This window comes from Curcuma longa, chromosome 9 (assembly GCF_044706935.1).
Source record: "Curcuma longa cultivar G26 ecotype Majalengka, Jawa Barat chromosome 9, ITB_CL_G26_1.1, whole genome shotgun sequence".
NCBI lineage: Eukaryota > Viridiplantae > Streptophyta > Magnoliopsida > Zingiberales > Zingiberaceae > Curcuma > Curcuma longa.
The window spans coordinates 8,749,854-8,771,796 of record NC_133869.1 but is presented as its reverse complement, the minus strand read 5'-3'; the positions used below and the strand labels follow the sequence as shown (position 1 = coordinate 8,771,796).

The 21,943-nt window shown below is 39.3% G+C and overlaps 3 protein-coding genes across 4 annotated transcripts; 1 reads left to right on the top strand and 2 right to left on the bottom strand.

Moving 5' to 3' along the window:
• Positions 1 to 328: 328 nt before the first annotated feature.
• Positions 329 to 9,262, bottom strand: LOC141834792 (uncharacterized). 2 transcript variants are annotated; one of them, XM_074722161.1, is made up of 10 exons: positions 9,172 to 9,262; positions 8,976 to 9,071; positions 8,829 to 8,888; positions 8,563 to 8,739; positions 8,382 to 8,495; positions 6,696 to 6,767; positions 2,059 to 2,142; positions 1,878 to 1,978; positions 1,417 to 1,501; positions 329 to 940 (listed from the first exon to the last, which is right to left on the bottom strand). In XM_074722161.1, the coding sequence occupies exons 1-10, from the start codon at positions 9,247 to 9,249 to the stop codon at positions 584 to 586; spliced, it is 1,224 nt and encodes a 407-aa protein (XP_074578262.1). In that variant the 5' UTR covers positions 9,250 to 9,262; the 3' UTR covers positions 329 to 583. The 2 variants fall into 2 exon arrangements, with proteins under 2 accessions (XP_074578262.1, XP_074578263.1); XM_074722162.1 differs by having other exon boundaries at positions 8,563 to 8,733.
• A 2,715-nt stretch (positions 9,263 to 11,977) lies between these two features.
• LOC141834830 (uncharacterized) lies at positions 11,978 to 14,267 on the bottom strand. The gene is made up of 2 exons (XM_074722202.1): positions 13,046 to 14,267; positions 11,978 to 12,963 (listed from the first exon to the last, which is right to left on the bottom strand). Exons 1-2 carry the CDS (start codon positions 14,245 to 14,247, stop codon positions 12,234 to 12,236), a joined length of 1,932 nt encoding a protein of 643 aa, XP_074578303.1. The 5' UTR covers positions 14,248 to 14,267; the 3' UTR covers positions 11,978 to 12,233.
• Positions 14,268 to 15,450: 1,183 nt separating this feature from the next.
• On the top strand, positions 15,451 to 21,512 carry LOC141834503 (L-Ala-D/L-amino acid epimerase). The gene is made up of 6 exons (XM_074721823.1): positions 15,451 to 15,993; positions 20,176 to 20,286; positions 20,373 to 20,589; positions 20,773 to 21,106; positions 21,218 to 21,279; positions 21,442 to 21,512. The coding sequence occupies exons 1-6, from the start codon at positions 15,451 to 15,453 to the stop codon at positions 21,510 to 21,512; spliced, it is 1,338 nt and encodes a 445-aa protein (XP_074577924.1).
• Positions 21,513 to 21,943: the final 431 nt, after the last annotated feature.

Genomic DNA, 21,943 nt, shown 5'->3' with positions numbered 1-21,943 from the left:
TCGACAAGGATCAAATCTCGACAAAACCAAAACAATACCCTCCCCGTCGTGACCATGACATTACAAAATCTTGTTTTCAGGAAGACCTAAGACACAAAAATGGTAACCACTGGAACAGTTTCATAGGGTGATCATAAAGACACCAAAGAAAACCTTGAAACAGCAGAGAAGAACAAAGAATATAAAAGTTGGAGCAGCAGCAACGACTGCAATCAATGTTTGTTTCTACCATCTTCGATGTGGTATAGATTAGCAGAAAGCAATACTTGACTAAAGAATTTATAATCCTGCTCAGGCATTGATAAATCAACCAATTACGAAATATCAACGGAATCTCTAAGTGTTGGGTGAATGAATTAACCTAAGTACAGTGAAGATACTCAATTTTGCCAATCTAAACAAGCTCCAGATCTTCAAGGCCACAACAATTACTGTTCCAAACAAGGCATGAACACAAACCCAGATTGAAAGAACATGGAAACGAAAAGACAAGTAAATAACGTAGAGACGGTTTGAGTAGAGATTCTCATGGCTATCAATACGTACCAAATCACTAATTTATTAATTCCCTTACTGCCTGACTTCAATTGCCATTACCAACGTCAGAAATCTTTGCTGGATCCGCATCAATCCTTTCCTGATCATGAGCCCCGAGAACCTCGTCCATTAACTCATCTTCGGCAGCTATATCCTCCACGTCCTCTTCGTCGTCGTTGCCTCCAGGGATCCTCCGTGTCTTTGGACCATGCTCCAGTTGATGCGTTTCCAGCTCCTTGTCCATTGTTTCCTGTAGATTCACCAGGCTGTCAGCTCTCCTGTTATTCCTAGCATTCTGCCACCTTTCAAGTTGCTTCTCCACGTTTGATAGAAATTGCTCCTCGATCTGCTTTTGGTAGTCTGAAAGCTCAGCCCTTCTTGCAGTCTTCCATTTAATAAAAGCCTAAAAAAAGATGCGAGAGATTTTAGCTTTTTATCGTAAGGCAATTTTTTTGTCAAAGAATGTACCAAGTTGATCTTCAAGAGCAGTTGGAACTAGGCCTGCCCTAAAAACGTGGTTATCAATCAATCTATACCAACCAACCAAATACAAGCACAATGATGGTTATTCATTAAACACCATCAAAATTTGGCTGTTGTACCAAGCAATCAAATTAACAGTAGATGCAATTCATCATGGCAGCTCATCAGGATTTTGTTAACCAAAAGTATTAATTATCACAATTTATGTTGCAGTTTCTTGAATAAACTATGCAGCAAATGTTACAAATTTAATGCAATTTCTTCTCCAAGACAAGGTTTTTGGGCCAACGGTTAAAGAAAGTATACGATATTAATCTTAATGCAGAATGCAACACATGCCAACTTAAGAGAGCCAGGGGAAGATAAGGGAAACAGTGAGAGTTGGATTAATCATGCCTGTTCTCTTTGCTGTTCAACTGCTGCAGAATCATCAACAAGAGGTTTGGCTGGCATATAGTATATAGGTGGTTCTGCCTTGGTTCTGATAGAAAAAAGGAAAATAGTTAACAAATTAAAGCAAGTTTGAGAATCTTAATAATGCATCAATAGAGAAGCTTCCTGTCGCATCAAATGCAAAAACTATGCATACAAACAGAAACTTATCTGTCTGAAATAAATTGTCTATATGGACACTTGGGCCAGAAATAAAAATAACCTACAAAAAATGAAGTATTTGATCAAAACAATAAGTTAGCGGGAAGAAAAAAGTGAATCAACTTGCTGACAAGCAAAGTTTAAATTTGTCAGAAGCAAAGCTTCCTACAGAGAAGAGGCAATAATCAAGAAATTCATGTAGAGCTGATGAAGCAAAGGGAACAGAAGGATATTTCAAAAGAAAAGTTGGTAAACATCTGAACCTTAAAAAGTTGGAAAGCTTCTTATGATGTTCAGACCAGGACAGAAACATCAACTCCCACTTCTTCTCTTGTGCCTTAGCAGCAACACGAGCTCGAAGAGTCTATCATAGCCACCAGAGGAAAAATATTAGTTACTTCCAAATGCATTCCAGGTTACACTGCATGTTAAAACATGATATACCAGATCACGTTTCCGTTTCTCAGCAATTTGCTCTCGCTCTTGTTGCCTTAATTTTTCACTTTCTTCTCGAGCCTTTTCTTCTGCCTGCTTGAGTTAGAACTATTTAAAATGCATGGAAATCACTGTATGGATAAATGAAAGTGATGCAAATTTACATGAGTACCATAAAGAAAGGATGATTGAAAAGATTCACAAGAAAAAAAAAACTTTATGCCAACACAAAAATATTTGCTACAAGGGAAAGAAACCAGGAAGGAAGTAAGGTAATGGAAAGATTTCCCTGGCTGCACTATATATTTCACGTTGAATCCCTCAAGAACTTCTATTGTTTAATATATAACAATAATTGCTCACAAACAGGTATGCAAGTAAAATTTCAGAATGGGCCAGAACTCCACCAAAATCTTACAATCTTAGATTGTAATAATATATGAATGCAATTTCTTAACTACATGAATGGAACAATCATGTCTTACATAAAGGAATTTACCATGCTTGTCAAAATGGTAAATACCAATAATAAATCAACTGACTTGGATCAATATAATTCTTCTCAAGAAATCAGAAATCATAAGAACATAGCAGATGTGAATAAATGAGCAAGAAGTTAGTTACACTACATTAGAAAATGGATCAGTTGAATTTCATAAACTAAGTTAAAATGAACAAAATCAGTTGAAAATTGATCGAGTTGGATTTGGAGTACAAACTCAATCTAGCTGATTCTCACTGATCCCAACTTGAATTCTATAGAACTCACAGGGATGACAAGAAATTTTTGTGGCTTGCTTCAGTACCACCTTGAATTTCTCAGCCTTGCAGCAGCTTGAGCCACCACAAACTTCAAAATCTACCTCATTAGACATGCTTCTCAGTCATCTCTCTCACTCATTGCCGTTTAGGTTATTGTTAATCGATAGAGAGCTTAGTAATCTCTCTCAATCCACAATGGCATAAAAATTTACTTTTATTCAAAAATCTAATTTGGATGTAATTAAGGGTCCAACTTAACCCAATAACGTGGATAATTGAATAATAATATGATTATAAACATATATTAATATTATAAAAATAAAAAAGTTATTTACTTGCATATAATGTAGTATCAATAATTTGGTTGATATTCATATTAGTCCTTGAGATATTTGAATTTCTATGTAATCCCAAAGATGTAATAGCTTCTTTTTTTCATTTTAATTTTCCTATTGGTTCCAATTTTGTTGATCCTAAAAGTACGAGTACTTTCACTTTCGTTCATTGCCTTGTTTATTTCTACAATATTAGTTTGTGCAATAGAAGACATGTAAAATCAGTAAACAAACAAAACACAATATAAGCAAACCAAGACAAAGTATTTAATATGGTTCGACAAATCACCCTTTGAAGTTTCCACTAACTTTCTCCTTCTTATCAACACTAAAGGTGCAAAAGAATAGCAATTTGATGTGAGGAAGAAGAAAGGGAATTTTAGAACACAGGAAGTGATTTAGAGAGTTTGGAATGAAAAACCTAAAAACTTTTCATCTCTTTGGTCAATCCCTAAGGTCTTGTATTTTTAGACTCTTCTATTTTCACAATTGTTCTGTTTGTTCACACACTGATCAATCGACTACCCATATCCATCAGTCAACTAGTGAACAATGTCTATTGCAAATCCAAACGTTACAACTTGATCTTATTAGATCAATGACTCCTTACAAATTCCTTGTTATAGCATCAATTGACTGATTTATGCAATTCAATCGATTGCCTTAGCTACAATTGACTAACAACTAGCACTCAAATAATACCTAAACAGAAGCATTCTATTCATTTTTGTTTGGTGACGAGTCAACTGATAAATGGTCAATGTATCAGTTGACTATTTAATTGACTAGCAACCAATAAAAACATTTTGTTTATATTTGTTCGTCCATGAGTCAACTGGGTCAACAATCGATAATTCATTTCACTGGGGCTGCAGCCACTTGTATAATTCATTTCTTTCACTCCAGCCACTTTTAAGGTTGAGTCCACTTCTAAGTCTATTCCCACTTGTCCCCATGTTGTGCACTTGACTCTCCTCACAAGAACTTACCATCGTGCCAAAAAGCCCACCATGCCTTTGTGACTTCCTTGCTTAGCCTTCATGACCTTCTAGGACTTCATGCCACAAAACAATTAGCAAAGTTACAAATAATTAGTAATAGAAATAAACATAAACACAAGAAAGGCACATCCCAATCGCTATCACTTGGGTTTACGTAGTCCGACAACCCTTAAGAATCCTACTTCACGGCCTATGATCTATCCATGGGTTACTCCCAGAAAACCACTATCCTTTCTCCTTCTTGGTCAACTACTGAAGGTGAAGAAACCTCTTACAAAACTAATTACAAGATGAAGGCTTAGGAAAGAACAAGAAACTTCTAATAACCAACTTTATTTTGTCGACCATCATGCCTCCACCTAGCTACCATCAATTGACTACCTAGACAATAGCCACATTCTCTTTGTTTACTCCATCATCTGTTCCCTGGTTCCTCGACCTATGTCCATTGCCTAGACAACTCAACCATCAATCGACTAGAACAAACCACAATGGACTACACCATAAACCTCGAACAAAAATATTACGTTTGCTCACTCCGCAACCTGAGTCTACTACCTAATCAACTTAACCATCAACTGACTGAACAAAACCACAAACCTCGAACTTGCTTTGGGGTTTTAAATTTATCAAATCAATTGAAAATTTCCATCAGTCAACTCACCACAACTAAATTCAAATTTCAATCGACTAGATTCCTAACCATGATCATCTCAATAATCGAGTCTCGCCTATATTGAGTTCTACCCTCGCCGACAAATCACTCAACTCTCACAGGTCACCATGAGGTCTTACCATCACAGCTTGACTTCACCTTAAGATGGTTTCCCGTCACGATTCTTGTCCCTTGGATGCATCCGAGTCATCAGCTCCTCCACGTGCCATCCTTCACGCTTCGGCTATGTAGTTTGCCTTCTCTAGCTATCATCCTCAATGCTCCTTGTTCCGTAGTCACTTGGTTGCCTCATACAACCATCTTCAATTTTTTCATACCTCAACCCAGTGAGTTGTCAATTTGACAATGTTAAGTCATGCTCCAGAACTGTTCCAAACTCCATGTGTGTTCCTACATCTCTACAAGGCAAGGCCTAACTTGAACCTTTGCCTAAATATCAAAATCCAAGGTTGCACTGAGCCATTTGAGGCACGATTGCACCAATATTTTTTTATGCGTTGGGAAATTTTTATTTTTTATTAAGCTATAAGGTCATATTGCATAGATGTTTTGACTAGTTTGTTATGCATATTATTCACTTAGTATAAACAAACTTCAAAACCTTAAATTATTTGTTTATGCTTGTTTATAAAACATGAGATGCATACAGTTAAGTTGCTACATCCTATAATCATAGATGGAGAGTCTTGGCGCAACAGTAAAGTTGTTATCATGTGATCTAAAGGTCACGGGTTCGAGTCACGGAAACAACCTCTTGCAAATACAAGGTAAGGTTACGTACAATAAACCATTCTCGAGACCCCGCATTGGAGGGAGCTTTGTGCACCGGACTACCCTTATGCTTGTTTATAAAACACAGTGTGTAAACACGGTAAAATTTACTTAAAAGCTCAATGTGGAGCTCAATAAAGGCTTGGCTCAAGAATATTTTAGATGATTGTGTATGTTCAAGCCTAGCTCATTCACCTATGAGAAACATGTCCTAAGCATAGGAAAGTCAAATAGGTCAAGTGAATCCAAGGTTAAACAAAATTGGAAGGATAAATACTAATTTCACAAAAAAGAAAAGGCAAACACTTGAGAAGTACTATATTAAATTTTCTTAATGATAATTAATAGTTAAAATTTTAACATAAAATGCAAAATAGCATCTAAATTAGATAAATAATCCAAACCAACAGGACGACAACCAGAGTACTTCAAATATTGACTCTCAGGAATACTTATCACTAAGATTTTAAAATGCATATGTAGACACTATGTAGTGAACTCAATGCATAGTGCATATGGGCATTAGTGAAGGCATGTGATTAGTATTAAAATATTAAAAAAGTATATTTTTAAGTATTAAAGTATTTATAACTTACAAGGCTTATCTACAAATTATAAGCTAGGAAATAGGGTGATAGTCATATGTGGTCACTAAGTGGTCCCTTTCAAGATCATCCTACACAACCTCTTATGTGGCTAAAGAGGGTGGCTTTATAAAACCATGCTCATCACATGTAGAGTAAATGCAGTAATATTTTATCAATTATATTAAAATAGAAAAATGACTATAGATTAACATTCGGTACACCTTCAATTGCTTTCATTAAGAGGCTTGGTTATAACATGTTGACATGGCAAGTAAAGCTTTCTATACTGATGATGATGAAAATTTGTTTCTAACAACAAGACCTATAGCTACCATGAATCTTCAAGGTTCTCATTAGCAATGGATATTACTTCTTTAGTAGCCAAAGTATACTGATTTTTCCATTTAAAAGATTCCTTCTATAATGTATAGAACTGTGCACACAAACCTTATCAACACAGATCACAAAAGAAAAACAGATTGAATAAGCAAAGGTTGAAGCTAAGGTTACAAACCCTTTTCAATAAGTCTGATCTACGCATATATGCTTCTGTTGATGATAATTTCTCATCCTCTTCACGAAATTTCTGCATTGAGAATATACAAAGTTTAATATATGATTTTGTGCAATTTAATGTATGAAGCAAAAAAAGCAGTGTCATCAGATTAGGAATGAACAATGATAATCAAATTTGATAGTAACAGCACTATTTATGTTGTATAGTTAATCAAGCTTATAGATATATGCATCATTTAAGTTTTTTTTTCATGCATCTTGATCAGTGAATGCATAGCTAATTTGGGTAGGGATAGATAATTACACTCCTTATGTTAGAAAAGTTGGTATGTCAGAAACCACATTCCAACTACTGACATACATGCCAACCTCTTTTTGAGAGGCATGGGGCTGCATAATCTAGCCTGATGCAATACACAAGGAAGAAGGTCTAGACAGTCATAGACTTCTGTCAATATAGCACTCGTCAAGCAAACAACCACTTAGCAGAACTGCTGGCTGCTGCTTAAAGGAATTTTGTTTCCTGAACTTTTCTGCCAGCTGCAACTTGAATGTTTTTCTCTGCTGAAAATTTTTCTCTATCCCAGGAAGAGGTCTGCATTTCTACAATCCAGTCATGAGATAATGTTTCCTCTTACTCCAAAAACTAGCAACCTACGTTCTTCAATCACAGAATTCATCACATTCAGATAACAACTGCTTCAGTGACAACCACTTATCGAACCCTCGTCGATGGTGGTGGTGGTGATCCCATCCACAGAGACCTAATCCACTTCAACGCTGAAGGTTAAGATATTCTCTTGGCAGACATTCAAACTAAAATGATGCACATGAGCTAGACTATGGTAACTTGGATTCTATGCAATGCTTCTACATTATTTTCATGTCCGGTATGCACCTACATCTCTTGTTTTGTCGGTACTGCATTGTGACCTTGAAAAACCTCCCTAAATATCACCTACTTCCAGGCTCTCTTCTGTTCATTCTTCCCACCCCTAAATCAACTAGATTTTTACTGCATTGCAAGCCTAGCATGGAACATGTTAGCTCCATCCCAAGCAATCTTCCACAGCAAACCTCCACAAAAACAGGACTACCAAAGAACTTGTTTCTCCTTGCTTTCTTACAAAACACAGCATATTGCACAAAATGTCAAGATCTTTCAACATTTTCTGCACTCCTTTAGGAGCTTTGTTGGCTTCATTAACTTGTATTCATGCTTCCTCATTTTGTTATTACCTTTTAGTGTTCCTTTGTAACAATGAAGTATTGAACTCAAGTTAAACCACTTTGTCAACTCACTAACTCCTACTTCATGCAATATACATGTGAGCTTGCACACTTCCTCACTTTGTTATAACCTTTTAGTGTTCCTATGTAACAACGAAGTATTGAACTCGAGTTCAACCACTTGGTCAACTCACTAACTGCTACTTCAAGTGATATACATGTGAGCTGGCATACATTTTTTATTTAAGAAAATTAGTTTAAAGAACATATATTATGCAGCATACAGATAAGGTGAATCATAAGGTCGCCCATCCATTTGGATACTTAATTGTAATTGAAAAAACTCATTGATAAAGGCATCATTCTCTTTTTTATAGTTTTATTTTTCATAAATAAGCACAATGTAAAGGATGAAGAAACCATAAATTAAAGTGTATCTAACTAAAAGAATTACCTCCAGCGTCCCTAATAGCTGACCCAGCATTCTTTTATTCCTCTTTATCAAGCTAGCATCCTGAATTAATTTGGGCTCTCTTGGTGTTGGCTCAGGTAGTGCCATATCAATATCCTAGCATATTTACCAAACACAATTAGAAACAGATAAGATAATGAAAGTTCAGGTTGAAAAAGCCCACCATCCTCCGCATCCTAGAACCACCATCCCTTCTAAACCCACCAACATTGCTCTGTGGATAAGACATCTTCTGATCATTCCTATCCATGTTGGCAGCAATACCACCCCTGGTAAGAGGATCTTCTGTGTTGCCACCCTCTGCTGCGCCTGCATCTTCTTTGATCTCTCCATCCTCCAACTCCATGCAAACCCAAAAAAAATTCAAGTCTTGCAAAAAAACACTGAAAATGAACAGAGCATATGTAAATTGATCAGAAAAATGATTACTTTCACGATGGCAGAAGACAGGCGTCTCTTAGGCGGTGGCTGCTCCTCCACATCAACCGCCTGAAACCAATGCAACACATATCAAAACGGAGAAGTCGACCAAAATGAAACAAGATATATGGATGTGGAATGGTTAGGTTATCATACAGGTCGAACTACACCGCGGTTGCGGGGTCCTGCTGCGCTTCCTTGAGCCAGGCCACCACGGCGGATGCCTCTTGGATCTCGGAGCCGCTCCGTGATCTGGCAGCGAAAAGGAGTTAGGGTTTAGGAGAAAAACGAAGTGACGGGTGTCGTCAAGAAGGATCGATAGGAGAGAGAGGAGAGAAGGGCTCCTACGCACCTCCCTCTGTCGTCGATGGAGTTCTTGAATCTCCTTACGGAGATCGTCCGCCGTCTTCTCGGTGGCGCTGCTAGCCATTTTGGTTCCAGCTTCGATGGTCGCGGCCCCTTTCGCAGGGCTTCGGTCATATTTATACATAGTCGCTCCTCGCTATTGCCCTACTGGCCTCAGCTTAATTAAAAATTATTATTATATTTTTTATTTTATATAATTTTTTACTCTTTCAAATAATTTTAAGGAAAAAATTCAAAGAAGCATTATATTCTCATTTTTTTTATAAAATAACAAAATATCATCTCATTCCATATTTTAATATCTAAAATATCTCTCCTTATAAAGTCTCACTGAATACTTAATTTAGTTCATTAAATCCTCCTTCAATAAAAGATAGAATCTATCATCCTAGTAATCTCATATAATCGATCACATGGTCATTTGTGAAGGAGTAAATCAAAAAATTACAATTGACAACTACGAAAAGAAGATTAATTCGACTTCGTCAAGATTTGACTCTTGTTAACTTCAACAAATTTGTCCTCTACTGTTATGGTCGTAAGGAGCAAGTCCCGAGAATCAAATCAAGTTGCAGTGTGTCGAGTAACGGTTGGACCGAGAAGAGACTTCATCGGCTTTGGGGACAATCGACTCGATGGCTAGCTTGACTCAATCCTCTAGCTGTGGCTGCAACCCTTGGGTGCCTCATAAGCAAACTCGAACCGAATCCCTTCAGACCTCGATCCCCTCGAAATTTCCATCTAATCGGGGACTGAGTCAAATCCCGTCACGATCCGAGTCCGAGTCCTCAGAGATATGGACTCCTAAGATTGAGCCGAATTTTGGCAAAGATTGGCTTCCGAGCCTGATCCGTTACCGTATCGATCTTAAGAGGTGAATAGCATAATCGTCCCTTCCAAGTATTGTAGTGAATAGCATAAAAGTTTTATTGTAGTTCTTTTTTATTCTATCAAAATTCGTTAGTAGCTTAGCAGTAAGGATGTACTGTTTTTATTTCAAATCGAAGAGACTCAAAAGAGCAGGCGGATAACACTTTAAAGTAACTGTTTTTATTTCAAATTGAAGAGACTCAACAAAAAAAAAAAATACAAGGGTAACACTTGTAGAGAAGTGGCACATGAACAATAATGCCAAGTAGTGGAATGATTGGATGGAGTCGGATCGTAAGGTGTTGAACCATTGTTGAGAAGGCCCAATGAGAATGGTAAAAAAAGACTCAACATTTGACTCCCTCGGAGTACTGATGGAGAAAAATTGAGAGAAGTGGCACATGAACAACAATGCCAAGTAGTTAAATGATTGAATGGAGTCGGATCGTAAGGTGTTAAACCATTGTTGAGACGACCCAATGAGAGTGGTAAAAAAAAATGCAACACTTGACTCCCTCGGAGTACTGATGGAGAAAAATCACATTTTTAAAATAACATAAGTGCTCTTTGAAATCGATGGTATCATTGTATTCATTGATTTAGAGTAGCCACATTCAGATCATTGTAGGATCGATCATGTAAGATTGCTAGAACGACGAATTTTACCTTTTTACTATAGTGGATTGTGATTTTATACTATTGAATTTGTTTTACGGTGTAGATTGATTGTATTGATGTTATAATAAGCTACTTAGGGTTTGCATTACATTTATTTTATTTAGATGTTTGTGAGGTAGGACTATGTGTGAGATATTTATTTATCATGGGGCCCATAAGTTGACTTATGGCTCCAATTCATCTGTACCAATCGAATAGAATGGTATTCTGGCCATGCGTTAGTAGACTAGAGCAGGGGCCCATGAGTTGAAACCTAAAAGACAATTATTTATGTTTGAATTGTGTTTGAATTGTATTTCTCTATATTTATATATTTTAAAAGTCGATTTCAAAATATTCGTCCCTATTGGAATTCAAATTCGAACATCTTATTTATTCTTCTATTTTTTTTATAATCTAGATATCAACTCTTCATCGATTAATCCTGTAGATGATCGATTCGATCCCATTAAAGTTTTTTTATTGATCATCAAAGTAAATCAGAAAGCACAAAAGACGTGTCGCTCCACAGTCAGCGTTCTAGATTATCTTTCCATTAAAAAAATTAATCTACAATACATTATAATTAAGAATCAACCCATAAATACTTGATTAACTACCAAGGGCTAATATAACCATATTTGATCATATTGGACTGGATTAAGGTCAAATTGCGGTTGGAGACTGACTGAGGAAGGACCGTCGTGCGACAGCGGCCCGTCCTCTATCGTCCGATGGCCGCGAATTGGTCGGAAACAGGATCGCGGTCGACAGTGCCCTGTTTCCGACCAAATTCGTCAGATTTCGACTACTATTTGATCGGAATCTGTCGCCGGACAGAGTGTCGACGAGCGGCGCATCGATCGAGGCCGAGTTGGCGGCCAACGGTAGTCGGATGGGGCAGTGGGGGCGGTGGCAGCGGCGATGGGTCAGGGAGTCATGCACGAGTGTGTCGCGCATGATCGCATTCTCGAGTATATATATATATATATATACAGTCCTGGCTAATGGAGCTTCACATGGATGAATCAAAGTCAGCTTCAACTTCAAGGAAACGATGATAGCAGACACCTAGTTTTGTTTCAAACAAGCCAAACAAAAGCCTTCATGAGACAGCGGTGACTCCTCTTTTCCCGAGGAGACCCACCTTTAACGTAGATTGTGAGTAGGCATAGCACATTTCTAATGGAGAATATGGCACAACGGGATCTTCCCAACGTGCTCAGCCTGATAATCGACAGCTCAAACAATGAACAAGATCATCATAAAACAAGGACTCAACTAGTTATATATATGCCTGATAGATAGATGAGAATAACAAAGATGATATACAGTTTATTGTAAACATAGATGACCCAAGAACAAGGACCTGTTCTAAATCCTTCACTTATTCAGATAGCGTAGGAACATCATCAGAACATAGAACATAGAAGTAACTAGACTATCTAAGCACAGGGGTTTACTATAACTCACCTCATAGCCAGCAAAATCTCTTCATTTTTCTTCTTCTTTTTGATCAGTTCATGATGCTCTGGTTAACTTTGGATCGGTCGGAGCCACTGAATTCACAGGTTGGCCAGGAGAAGTAACTGATGGAGTGGCCTGAGAGTAGTACATTTGAGGACGGGTATTATCAGTACCAGCAAACTGATATCCATAGTTAGCTATTGTTGCAGGGGACTGGGAAAGATGGTGCTGCTGCACCACATGATATCCCATTCCGGCTACATACGGGTGGGCTTGGTCGGCCCCGATGTGGATCAACGGCGGCGGTGGCACTGTGGCAGAAGGTGGGGGGACTGCAGTTCTATACAAAGTTGCAGGCACATCAGGCTGAACAGGCACGGCGCCCATGGAAGGTACTGAATTGGGGTTCCCTGGAGCGGGCTGCAATTCCCCTAAGTTGTATGCTGGACTTGGCCGAACGGGATAGTAATACATGGGAATGTGAGCTTGTGGTGATTGCTGGATTGTTTGGGTTGCAACAGGAAAGTAAGGAGGGGCAGGGATTACACCACCGGTGGAAGGGTCGTGGATGTAATAAGAATTTGTAGGGATATATTGTTGTTGTTGCTGCTGCTGCGGCGGCGGCGGCGGCTGCTGCTGACGAAGTAGAGAATGGAGCTGTTGCTCTTGAAATTGCAATTGGTAGCTGGTAGCATCTGTGGCAGCACCCGAGATGAGATAGCTGGGATCCGATGGGACTGGGAGTTCTCGTTTTGGATCAGAGATGGCATTTGAGTATGTCGTTCTGAGGAAAGAGAAAAGAACTTCTTTTGAACACAGCTTCACAAAATTGCATTCTAAGTTGTAATTGAGAAACAGATCAATACCTAGAGCTTAAATCGGGCATGGAAGCTTCGATCTGGGCTGGATTTGGAGGCTGCACCACCGGTTTCCGGAAGCCACCATGATCGGACTTCTCGTCTGAGGAGGAGAAAGATTTGCTAGGGTTTTCGGAGGGGGAGATGTAGATGCTGGATGATGAAGCAGAGAGGGGGATCGGCGGTGGGGCTTGGGGCTGAGTCATGCCCGATGGCTCCTTGAAATGGTCATCCATCCTTTGCCCGTCCCTGCCGGCTTTGGCGGCGGACGACAGGTTCATGTGGGCGAGGTGCTCATCGAGCCCAGCGATCCGCCGATCGGAGGGGCGGTCGTCAGGGCGGACGCGGATAGGCGGGAGGTTGGAGAGCGACGGAGCGGAGGAGGCGGATCCAAAGGAGGAAGACGTGTCGAGGATCGGTGAGTCCGGCACCGAGTGGACGTCCTGGCCTTGGCGAGCGAGCTTGCGCGATGAGTCCTCGGAACGTTCCGACTGAGGGGCGCCCACACCGGGCCCTGAGGGGGCGGTGGCAGTACCGCCGCCGCGTGAGTGAGCGGAGGAATCGTCCTCAAGCCCGAGGAGACAGTTAACGGAGGCAGAGTCGGAGGACAGGCCCCGAGGGTTCCCGTCGATTCCCATCCCGCCCATGGCGCTATTGAGCGCATCCACGAACCAAGTTTCCGACTTGGAGTCATCCAGCAACGAACCGATCGAGGAAGTCGGCGATGTATCCGGCATAGACGGAAATAAGAAGAGGCGTAGGCGGGAGGAGCGGGTAGGGCCACCGCCGGAACTGACGGATGCGGCGGAGAGAATGCGATCGTACTCCTCCTCTATCATATTCTCGAGGTCTTCGTCGGTGGCGATGGAGATGAGGGAGTCTAGGTCTTCGTTGGGTAGCTGGTACTTGAGGGTAAAGGGGCGGCCGCCAAGAAGGGTCCTGGAGAGCTTGGCGGAGAGTTCAGAGAGAGACGAGTGGCGATCTACGACGACCATGCGGGTCTCTCCGCCGAGGTAGCACAGGGATTTGTCGGTGGGGCGGGGGCAGATGCGGCCACCGTAGCTGCACATCAGCCGGAGGCGACCGGGGGCAGCCACAGCCGAGAGAAGGGGGTCGTCCCATGAGTCACCGCCGCGGGAGCGAGGTGACGAGTCGACGGAGTCTGCGTAGCCTGCTCCTCCGCCTCCAGATGTGACCGCCGGCGTTTCCATCACCGGATGGGGCAAGCAGATTGATCGAGACTGTGCCGTGAGGGATACTGCGTTTATATTATGCCAGGGGTAAATTTTCATTTTGCCCACCCATTTTCACTCTCTTACAAAGATGCCCACATTATGAAGTTTTGACTCATTATATTTTTATTTTATACTTTTCAAAATTTCAAATTATTAAGTTTGCTCACATTATCACAATGTAACACATGTAGTCGTAGTTGCTATAATATAAAATAAAAATTATTTCAACTTAATTAAAATTAATATGCATACACTATTGTTATATCAAAATAGTTACAATTATTTAAATTTGATTAAAATTATTTTAATTTAATCAAAATCATTTTAAAATTATTATACCCAATATCCATTGACTTCACAATTGACTACTCTCTCCAACAGAAATATTATATTCACTAGCTCTTTGGTCTGAGTTGATTGTCTAATTAACTCAATTATCTGTCAACTAGATTCCACATCAATCAGCTAAACTAAATCACAAGTTAGCCTAAATCACATACCTTGAATAGTGTTTAGGGTTTGCTAATAGACTGATTTACCTCATCAATTGACTCATCATTGATCTGCTAGTCGATTAAATTCACAACTATTTCTAATGATCGAGTCTACTTAAATTGAGTTCTATCCTCATCTCATGTGTATAAGTTACTCAACTCTTACAACTCACCATTAGAGTCTTACCATGTCAGTTTGACTTTTCTCTAAGGTTATCTCCTGTTAAGCTTCTTATCCCATGGATACACTCAAGCCCTTGGCTCATAATGTGCCATCCTTCATGCTTTGTTGATGTAGTTTGCCTTCTTTGCCTATTGTCCTCATCACTCCTCAATGCTCCCTATCTCGTTGTCTCTTGATAGTCGTCTCATGCAACATTCTCCGATCTCTTTGGACCATCAAGCCTCCAACTTGACCATCACTCCTCAATGCTCCCTATCTCGTTGGTGGACCGATTTGTCCCGTTCCGTCATATGATGTGTTTTAGATAGATTGATCCGCTCCTTATCCCTTTGAATATGGAAGTTTTTTTTTCTTTTCAAAAATAAAAGTGTATTATTTTACGTGTTAAAAAATATTAAATTTATTATTGTAATATTATTTTTAGAATTCTCTCTGCAAGTGTAATGCCTTCGTTTTGAAGAAAGAAATAGCAACAGTTTGGGATCTGAAAGGGTGGTTGCCATGGATCCACTCCGCTCTGCCGCTCTCCGCTCCTCCGCCCCGATCTCCCTCTCTTGCGACCTTCTTCCCCCCACTCGCCCGCTCTGGCGCAGCCGGAGGTCCCTCCCCTGTCGGCATCCAGCTCGTCGGGACCTCCTCTTCTTCTGCTGCGCCGACACCTCCACCTCCACCCGCCCTTCCCCGACCAAGCAGCAGCCGGCCGCTCCCATGTCGTTCGGCTTTGACAGCCTCAAGGAGACCCTCACTGTCAATGTCGCTAGCGCCGAGGGTCGGGCCCTTGACGTCCCCCTCGCTCGCCCCTTCACTATCGCCTCCTACCGACTCGAGCGCGTTACGAATGTTGCCGTCCGAGTGGAGCTCCGCAATGGCAGTGTCGGATGGGGAGAGATCCCCGTGCTACCCTCGGTCACATCCAAGGACCAGTCCGATGCGCTAGCAGCTGCCGCCACGACTTGCTCCGCCCTCGTTCACAGCCTGCCAATGACGCTCGGAGATGTGCTCTCCGAGGTCGGCTGCTTGCTTCCGGGTCACGACTTCGCTTCGGTGAGTGTGGAAAGTAACTTCTTTAGCTGTTTGATCGATCTGTTTCGCTGGCTGTTCTGTTCAAAGCTAATTTTTGGTCGGAATTGACGATCGAATTCTCTTTTATTCGTTGAGACATGAATATATTGTGCTTCTTAGTCAAAATCGCATTTAGGCGAGAAGTCTAAATTGGAGTTGACATCATCTGGATAGAGTATGATGCAGATCCACTTACCGTCATCTTGTTTCACCAATTATACAATCTCTGTACAAAAGCGCGTTTAGCTGTTCCCAGGATCGACACATTCCCACGAATTCGTTCTTTATTTGTTGGATCACATGTTCTAAGGAACCAGTTTTTCTCAGCGTTTCTATTCCTATTTTTTACTTGTCTAGCGCCTAATTTAAAATTGTTGGAAAATTAGTCTGATCACCGCTTCACGGTCTGAAGCATAGGAGGATGAAGCTCTCCCAAGCCGCATGGGGTCGTGCGGTAATGTAGTATGAGTTCAGCGTTGACATGATGGCTCTCTCTGTGCAGCCATATATACTTGTGGGCGATCTTCCTAGATGATACAAAACTTGTGCGTCTTTATTTGATCTTTTTCTTTGGTATTTTTCTTTGCCTTTCTGTATTCCTAGCTTCTTGGAAGGCAAGGAGAGTGTCTTACTTCAAACAATATTTCAATAATGGCATCACGAGTCATAAAAGATCAAAAGTCCTTATAGCACCTAAGAAGAGGGTAGTTCTTGTTTCTAGAATTATTTGTGACTCAAAGACAAAAATTGGCAAATGAGATAGGTTTGTTAAGATAGTAGATGGTTAGCATAACTTGGATAGTTTGTCCATATGTACAATTTGTTGGGGATCGGATGGCCGAGCTAAAGGGGATGAATAGCAATTGAACATCTTCAAGTGCGATTCTAGACTACTCTTGCTATTCCTAGCAAGGTCACAAGCAAAACATATGCAGTAAAAAACATAGCATAAACAATCACATTTACTATAATCATAAACATGTTTATTTAATGTGGTTTGACAGCCCTCAAACTCCTACTCCATGGTCTATGATCCATTAGTCGATCACTACTAGAAAGCCACTATACTTTCTCCTTCTCAATCAACTATTGGAGGTGGAGAAACCTCTTATAATGCTCAAGAAATACAAGGATTACGAAATACAAGGATTACAAAAGAGAAGAGCACAGGGATTACAAGGCTTCTAATAGGGTTTAACTAACTCTATTTCACCAACATTAAAGCCACCCCAAAGCCCTCCTTTTGTAATTTTCAAAATCCTATTGCAAGATTATATGTTCCCCAACAGTCGATTGCTCCTTCATCAATTGTCTCACGATCCGGCCTTTATTGCGCAACAATGACTCTTTTTTACTTTCAAATAAGCCATTAGTTGATTGATGCCATCAATTTTCTATTTAATCAACTCAACCACGAATAGAACCATTATGTTCGCTGGCTCCATGGACCAAGTCGATTGCCTTAGTCGATCCCCTAGTCAGTTAAATTTCGATTGACTATTAAACCCTAAACCTCAAAACTATTTGGGATATTGGGTTTTTCTCTCCAATATTAGTCAAACCCTAAACTCTCTCTTTGATATTGGGCTTTTAGTGACCAGTCGATTGGTCTCCAATAATAGTCAATTGGTAACCTTGATTATGAACATCTAAGGCAAAGTCTACTTATATTGAGTTTTACCCTCGTCCCCATGCATACAGGTCACTCAAAACTCATCTCATTAGAGTCTTATTGTTGCAGTTTGACTTCGCCACGAGGTCATCTTCCTTTAGCCCCCATGTCCTTCGGATGCATCCAAGTCCACGACTCCTTTCCATTCCATTCTTCATATCTTTGCCTTAGAAATATTCTTCTCTCAATTGTCGTCTTCACTGTCTTGGTGCTCCTCATCCTGTGTTCCCTTGGTCTGCCTTATATAACCTTCTTTGATCTCAACAGAGCTCGAGCCATTGAGCTGCCAACTTGGTTGGCCTAGTTAACACTCTAGAGCTGCTCCAACACCACTTCAGTGCTCCTCGCTATGATCCCTCAGATGTCCTGTACCATCCTTGTTTGATCTTTTTTGAACTCTAAGTCATTGAGCGTGCCAATTTGGCCACATAGAGCCAATGAACTCTCTAAGGTTCATGTATGTTTCTGGAGTTCCTACATGAAATTAATGAAATCAAAAATATTATGAAGAAATCTGTGTATCTTTCATTGAAAAATGATACAAATATATATACAACTCTGTGGTCTTTATCCTGTGTCTAACTTAGGAAAAATCCCTATAATTAAGCCAAAGAATTAGGACTAATTTACATCTTAACTAATTTGAAGGATTATGATTTTTATTCCTTAATTTCAGTGATCCTTATCATCTCTTTCCAACACTCGCCCTCAAGTTGGTGAATGAATATCAATCATTCCCAACTTGGATACATTTTCTTCTACAACGATTTAGTAAGAAGGTTAACATCTTGTAATTCTGAAGACATATTGTAAAGATGAATCTTCCCATGTTCAACCTTAGATTTTATAAAGTTTCTGTCGATACATGTTGAATAGGATTGCGAACCACTGCTATAGCTGGCTTACTGTCACTATACAACTTCATTTTGTCTTTAAATTGAACATGTAGGTCAAACAGTAGTCGTTCAATCCAAATTAATTCACACATCCCTTGTGCGATGGTTTGATATTCTACCTTTGCACTACTCCTTGAAACAATTGTTTGTTTCTTGCTCCGCCATATAACAACATTTCCCCAAACTTTAGTGCAATATCCAGTAGTAGACTTGCTATCTTCAAGTGAATCGGCCCAATCAACATCGGCAAATCCTTCAACTGTTCTATTATCATTTTTCTTGAGCAGTATACTTTTCCTTGGAGTCCCTTGCAAATTCCGAAGAATTTGGTCCACTGCAATTTGATGTCTCACAGTGGGGGCATACATAAATTGACTAACTATGCTAAAACTATAGGCAATATCAGACCTGGTAAGTGATAGATTGATTAGTTTTCCAACAAGACGTTGATACCTCTCTTTATTAGTTGGAGCATTATCTTTTGTATTTTGTTGCTTCTAATTTTTTTTTCTATTGGAGTACTTGCTAGACGACAACCAAGTTTTTTTCCTTTAGTAGATCAAGGTAACCACACACATGTGCATGGTTGGCAAGACTTTGGCTCCAGCACAAATTGGGTTGCGATGGGCATGACATGGCATAGCACAAATAGTCAAACTGAACCCTCAAGCAAACAACAAGGAATTATTTATAAAATATTTTCTAATAGAAAAGGGTTGTAACCTTTCAATGAAATGGTTATTTTTTAAATGATTCTTTTAATTGGAATGAACACTTATGGAATTAGATTGTTATAATGAACTTACTCATTTGGTATATTTTTCCTAGTTAAGTTTCACACAAAAAGGTTTAAGTTCATTGTATGATCATTTTCTATGTGAATGTTTTTTCCTCTCTCCAATGAGTTTCGTTGAACTAGTTCATTATATCATTTCAATCTTTTGTTTATATCTTTTAAAGCTTATAAAAAGGGTCCTGAATTGGTATATATGTTTTATTTATTGTTGTGGAAATGAAAAACCTCAGTTCTCCATTGTTGTTCCTATTCTTTGAGGCTCCTATGATCAAATTAAGTTTCGTCCATCCTTTCTTTTGAAGTGCACTTATGAAACTTGTGTTGGTTTTCTTATATTGGGAGAAGGTTGTTGAATTCTTTACATCTTAGAAAGATAATATTTTCTTTAAACAGATTGGATTTGCTAGCACTTCAATTAGATAACATTTTTGACATTTTGTTCTTTGATATTTCGAAGAGCTATAGTTTCTATGCATTAATTCTTTCTTAATTAGATTTTGAATACTGCAGTTTATTATATCTCTTGTTATGCCATGTTTTCTAATGGTGTGGACTACGGTACTTCACATCTTTCAGCTAATTGTTTATTTACGGAGTTCGTAAATTATCAATTCATACGGGTTGCATGATGAACTTTTGTTTACCACCTTCTGAATTTTGGTTTTCTTTCTTCATCCATATTTATTGTGCTATGTACCCTGGTAGATGTGTCTTGTGGGTTTGGCCTTTTACTTTTGAAACTTCATATCTGATTGTTTTTTTAAAACAGTAATTATTGTAATTTTCCATCTGAATTTTAGGTAAGAGCTGGAGTTGAGATGGCATTGATTGATGCTGCTGCTAACAGTATCAGAATTCCTCTTTGGAGATTGTTTGGTGGAGCATCAAATTCTATTACAACAGACATAACAGTTAAACCCTCTTGCTAATGCAAATTGTTGTCACTACACTGTCACTCTCTTTAAAATATCTAAATTTTTTTTTAATATATATTCAGATTCCAATCGTATCTCCAAGTGAAGCTGCTGAGTTGGCTGCAAAGTATTGTAGGCAAGGGTTCAGCACATTGAAACTAAAAGTAGGGAAAGATTTGAATTCGGACATTGAAGTTCTAACAGCAATAAGATCAGTTCATCCTGAATGTTCATTTATTTTGGATGCAAATGAAGGATATAAAGCTCCTCAAGCAATTGAAGTTCTAGATAAGCTTCATGGTAAGTCTCTACTGCAGAATATGGTGCATATCTATGAATTTGTTGGGTGATTTTATATATATATATAATGTCCTGTTAACTTGTCACATGGCAATCGAAAATGTCAAATTTAGAGCCTAGAAAATATGCTTTGCTCTGATCTTTATTTTTCTCTTGTGTTGATCTATCTTTATTTTCTTTCAGCTATGGGTGTCATTCCCATTCTATTTGAGCAGCCTGTTCATAGAGATGATTGGGAAGGTCTCCGTCTTGTTAGCCATGTTGCAAAGGACAAATATGGTGTATCTGTTGCTGCTGATGAAAGTTGCAGGAGTGTCAATGATGCTAATAAAATTATACAGGGAAATCTAGCACATGTAATCAATGTCAAACTTGCTAAGCTTGGTGTTATTGGTGCACTTGAGATAATCAATATTGCTAGAGAAGCAGGCATTGCTCTTATGATTGGTGGAATGGTTGAAACAAGATTGGCCATGGGTTTTGCTGGCCATCTCGCTGCTGGCCTTGGTTGCTTCAGGCATGCCTAAACTTTCATTCAACTATCCTATTTTAACTTATTAAAAAGAGCCATCATTTGGCCATCACTTCTATTATATGTTCTCAAGGTCATAATCCTACTATGTTACAGTTTCATTGATCTTGACACACCACTCCTTCTTGCTGAAGATCCAGTTATTCAAGGTTATGAAGGTACACATGCATTTAAATTTTCTTAAAGCATTTCTAGGATTTCCCTCGTTAGTGGGGCCCTTGGTTCCTCTTCTTAGTCTTTACTTTAAAGACCTTAATTTTCTTTAGTTGGATAAAGATGGATCTTCTAACAAGATTGTTTTTTTTTTTTTTTCCTTGTAGCTTCTGGTTCTGTGTACAAGTTCAACAATTCAATAGGCCAAGGTGGTTTTCTTCATTGGGACAATGTCTGATGGTGGGTTTTATTCTTATCTGACTACAAAGATAATGTGATAGTGCTTTTCAATTATTTCAGTTATTTACCATTAGTTTCTGTGAGTTTCATATTTATGAATTTGTTGACATGAACTTCTTCCTACGGACTTGACTAGATTTTTAATATGCCCAATTATAGAAATCATAGACTATTTGCTCAATTTAGTTTAGAAAACTTCTACTAATAAGAGCCTTCTCGAGTTGCTCCTTTGCTGGCATATTGCTAAGTACACAGGACTAGTAACGGGCTCATGGGTGCTTAAATGAGTGCTAAAATATAAACAAAATGACCAAATACCTTCAAACACTTGGCAGAAAGATGTCGCCATGGTTGATGTTTATTACAATACTATATCACTAACCACTGTGTTTGACAGATAGCATCCACGGAATCTGTGGGAGAAATATG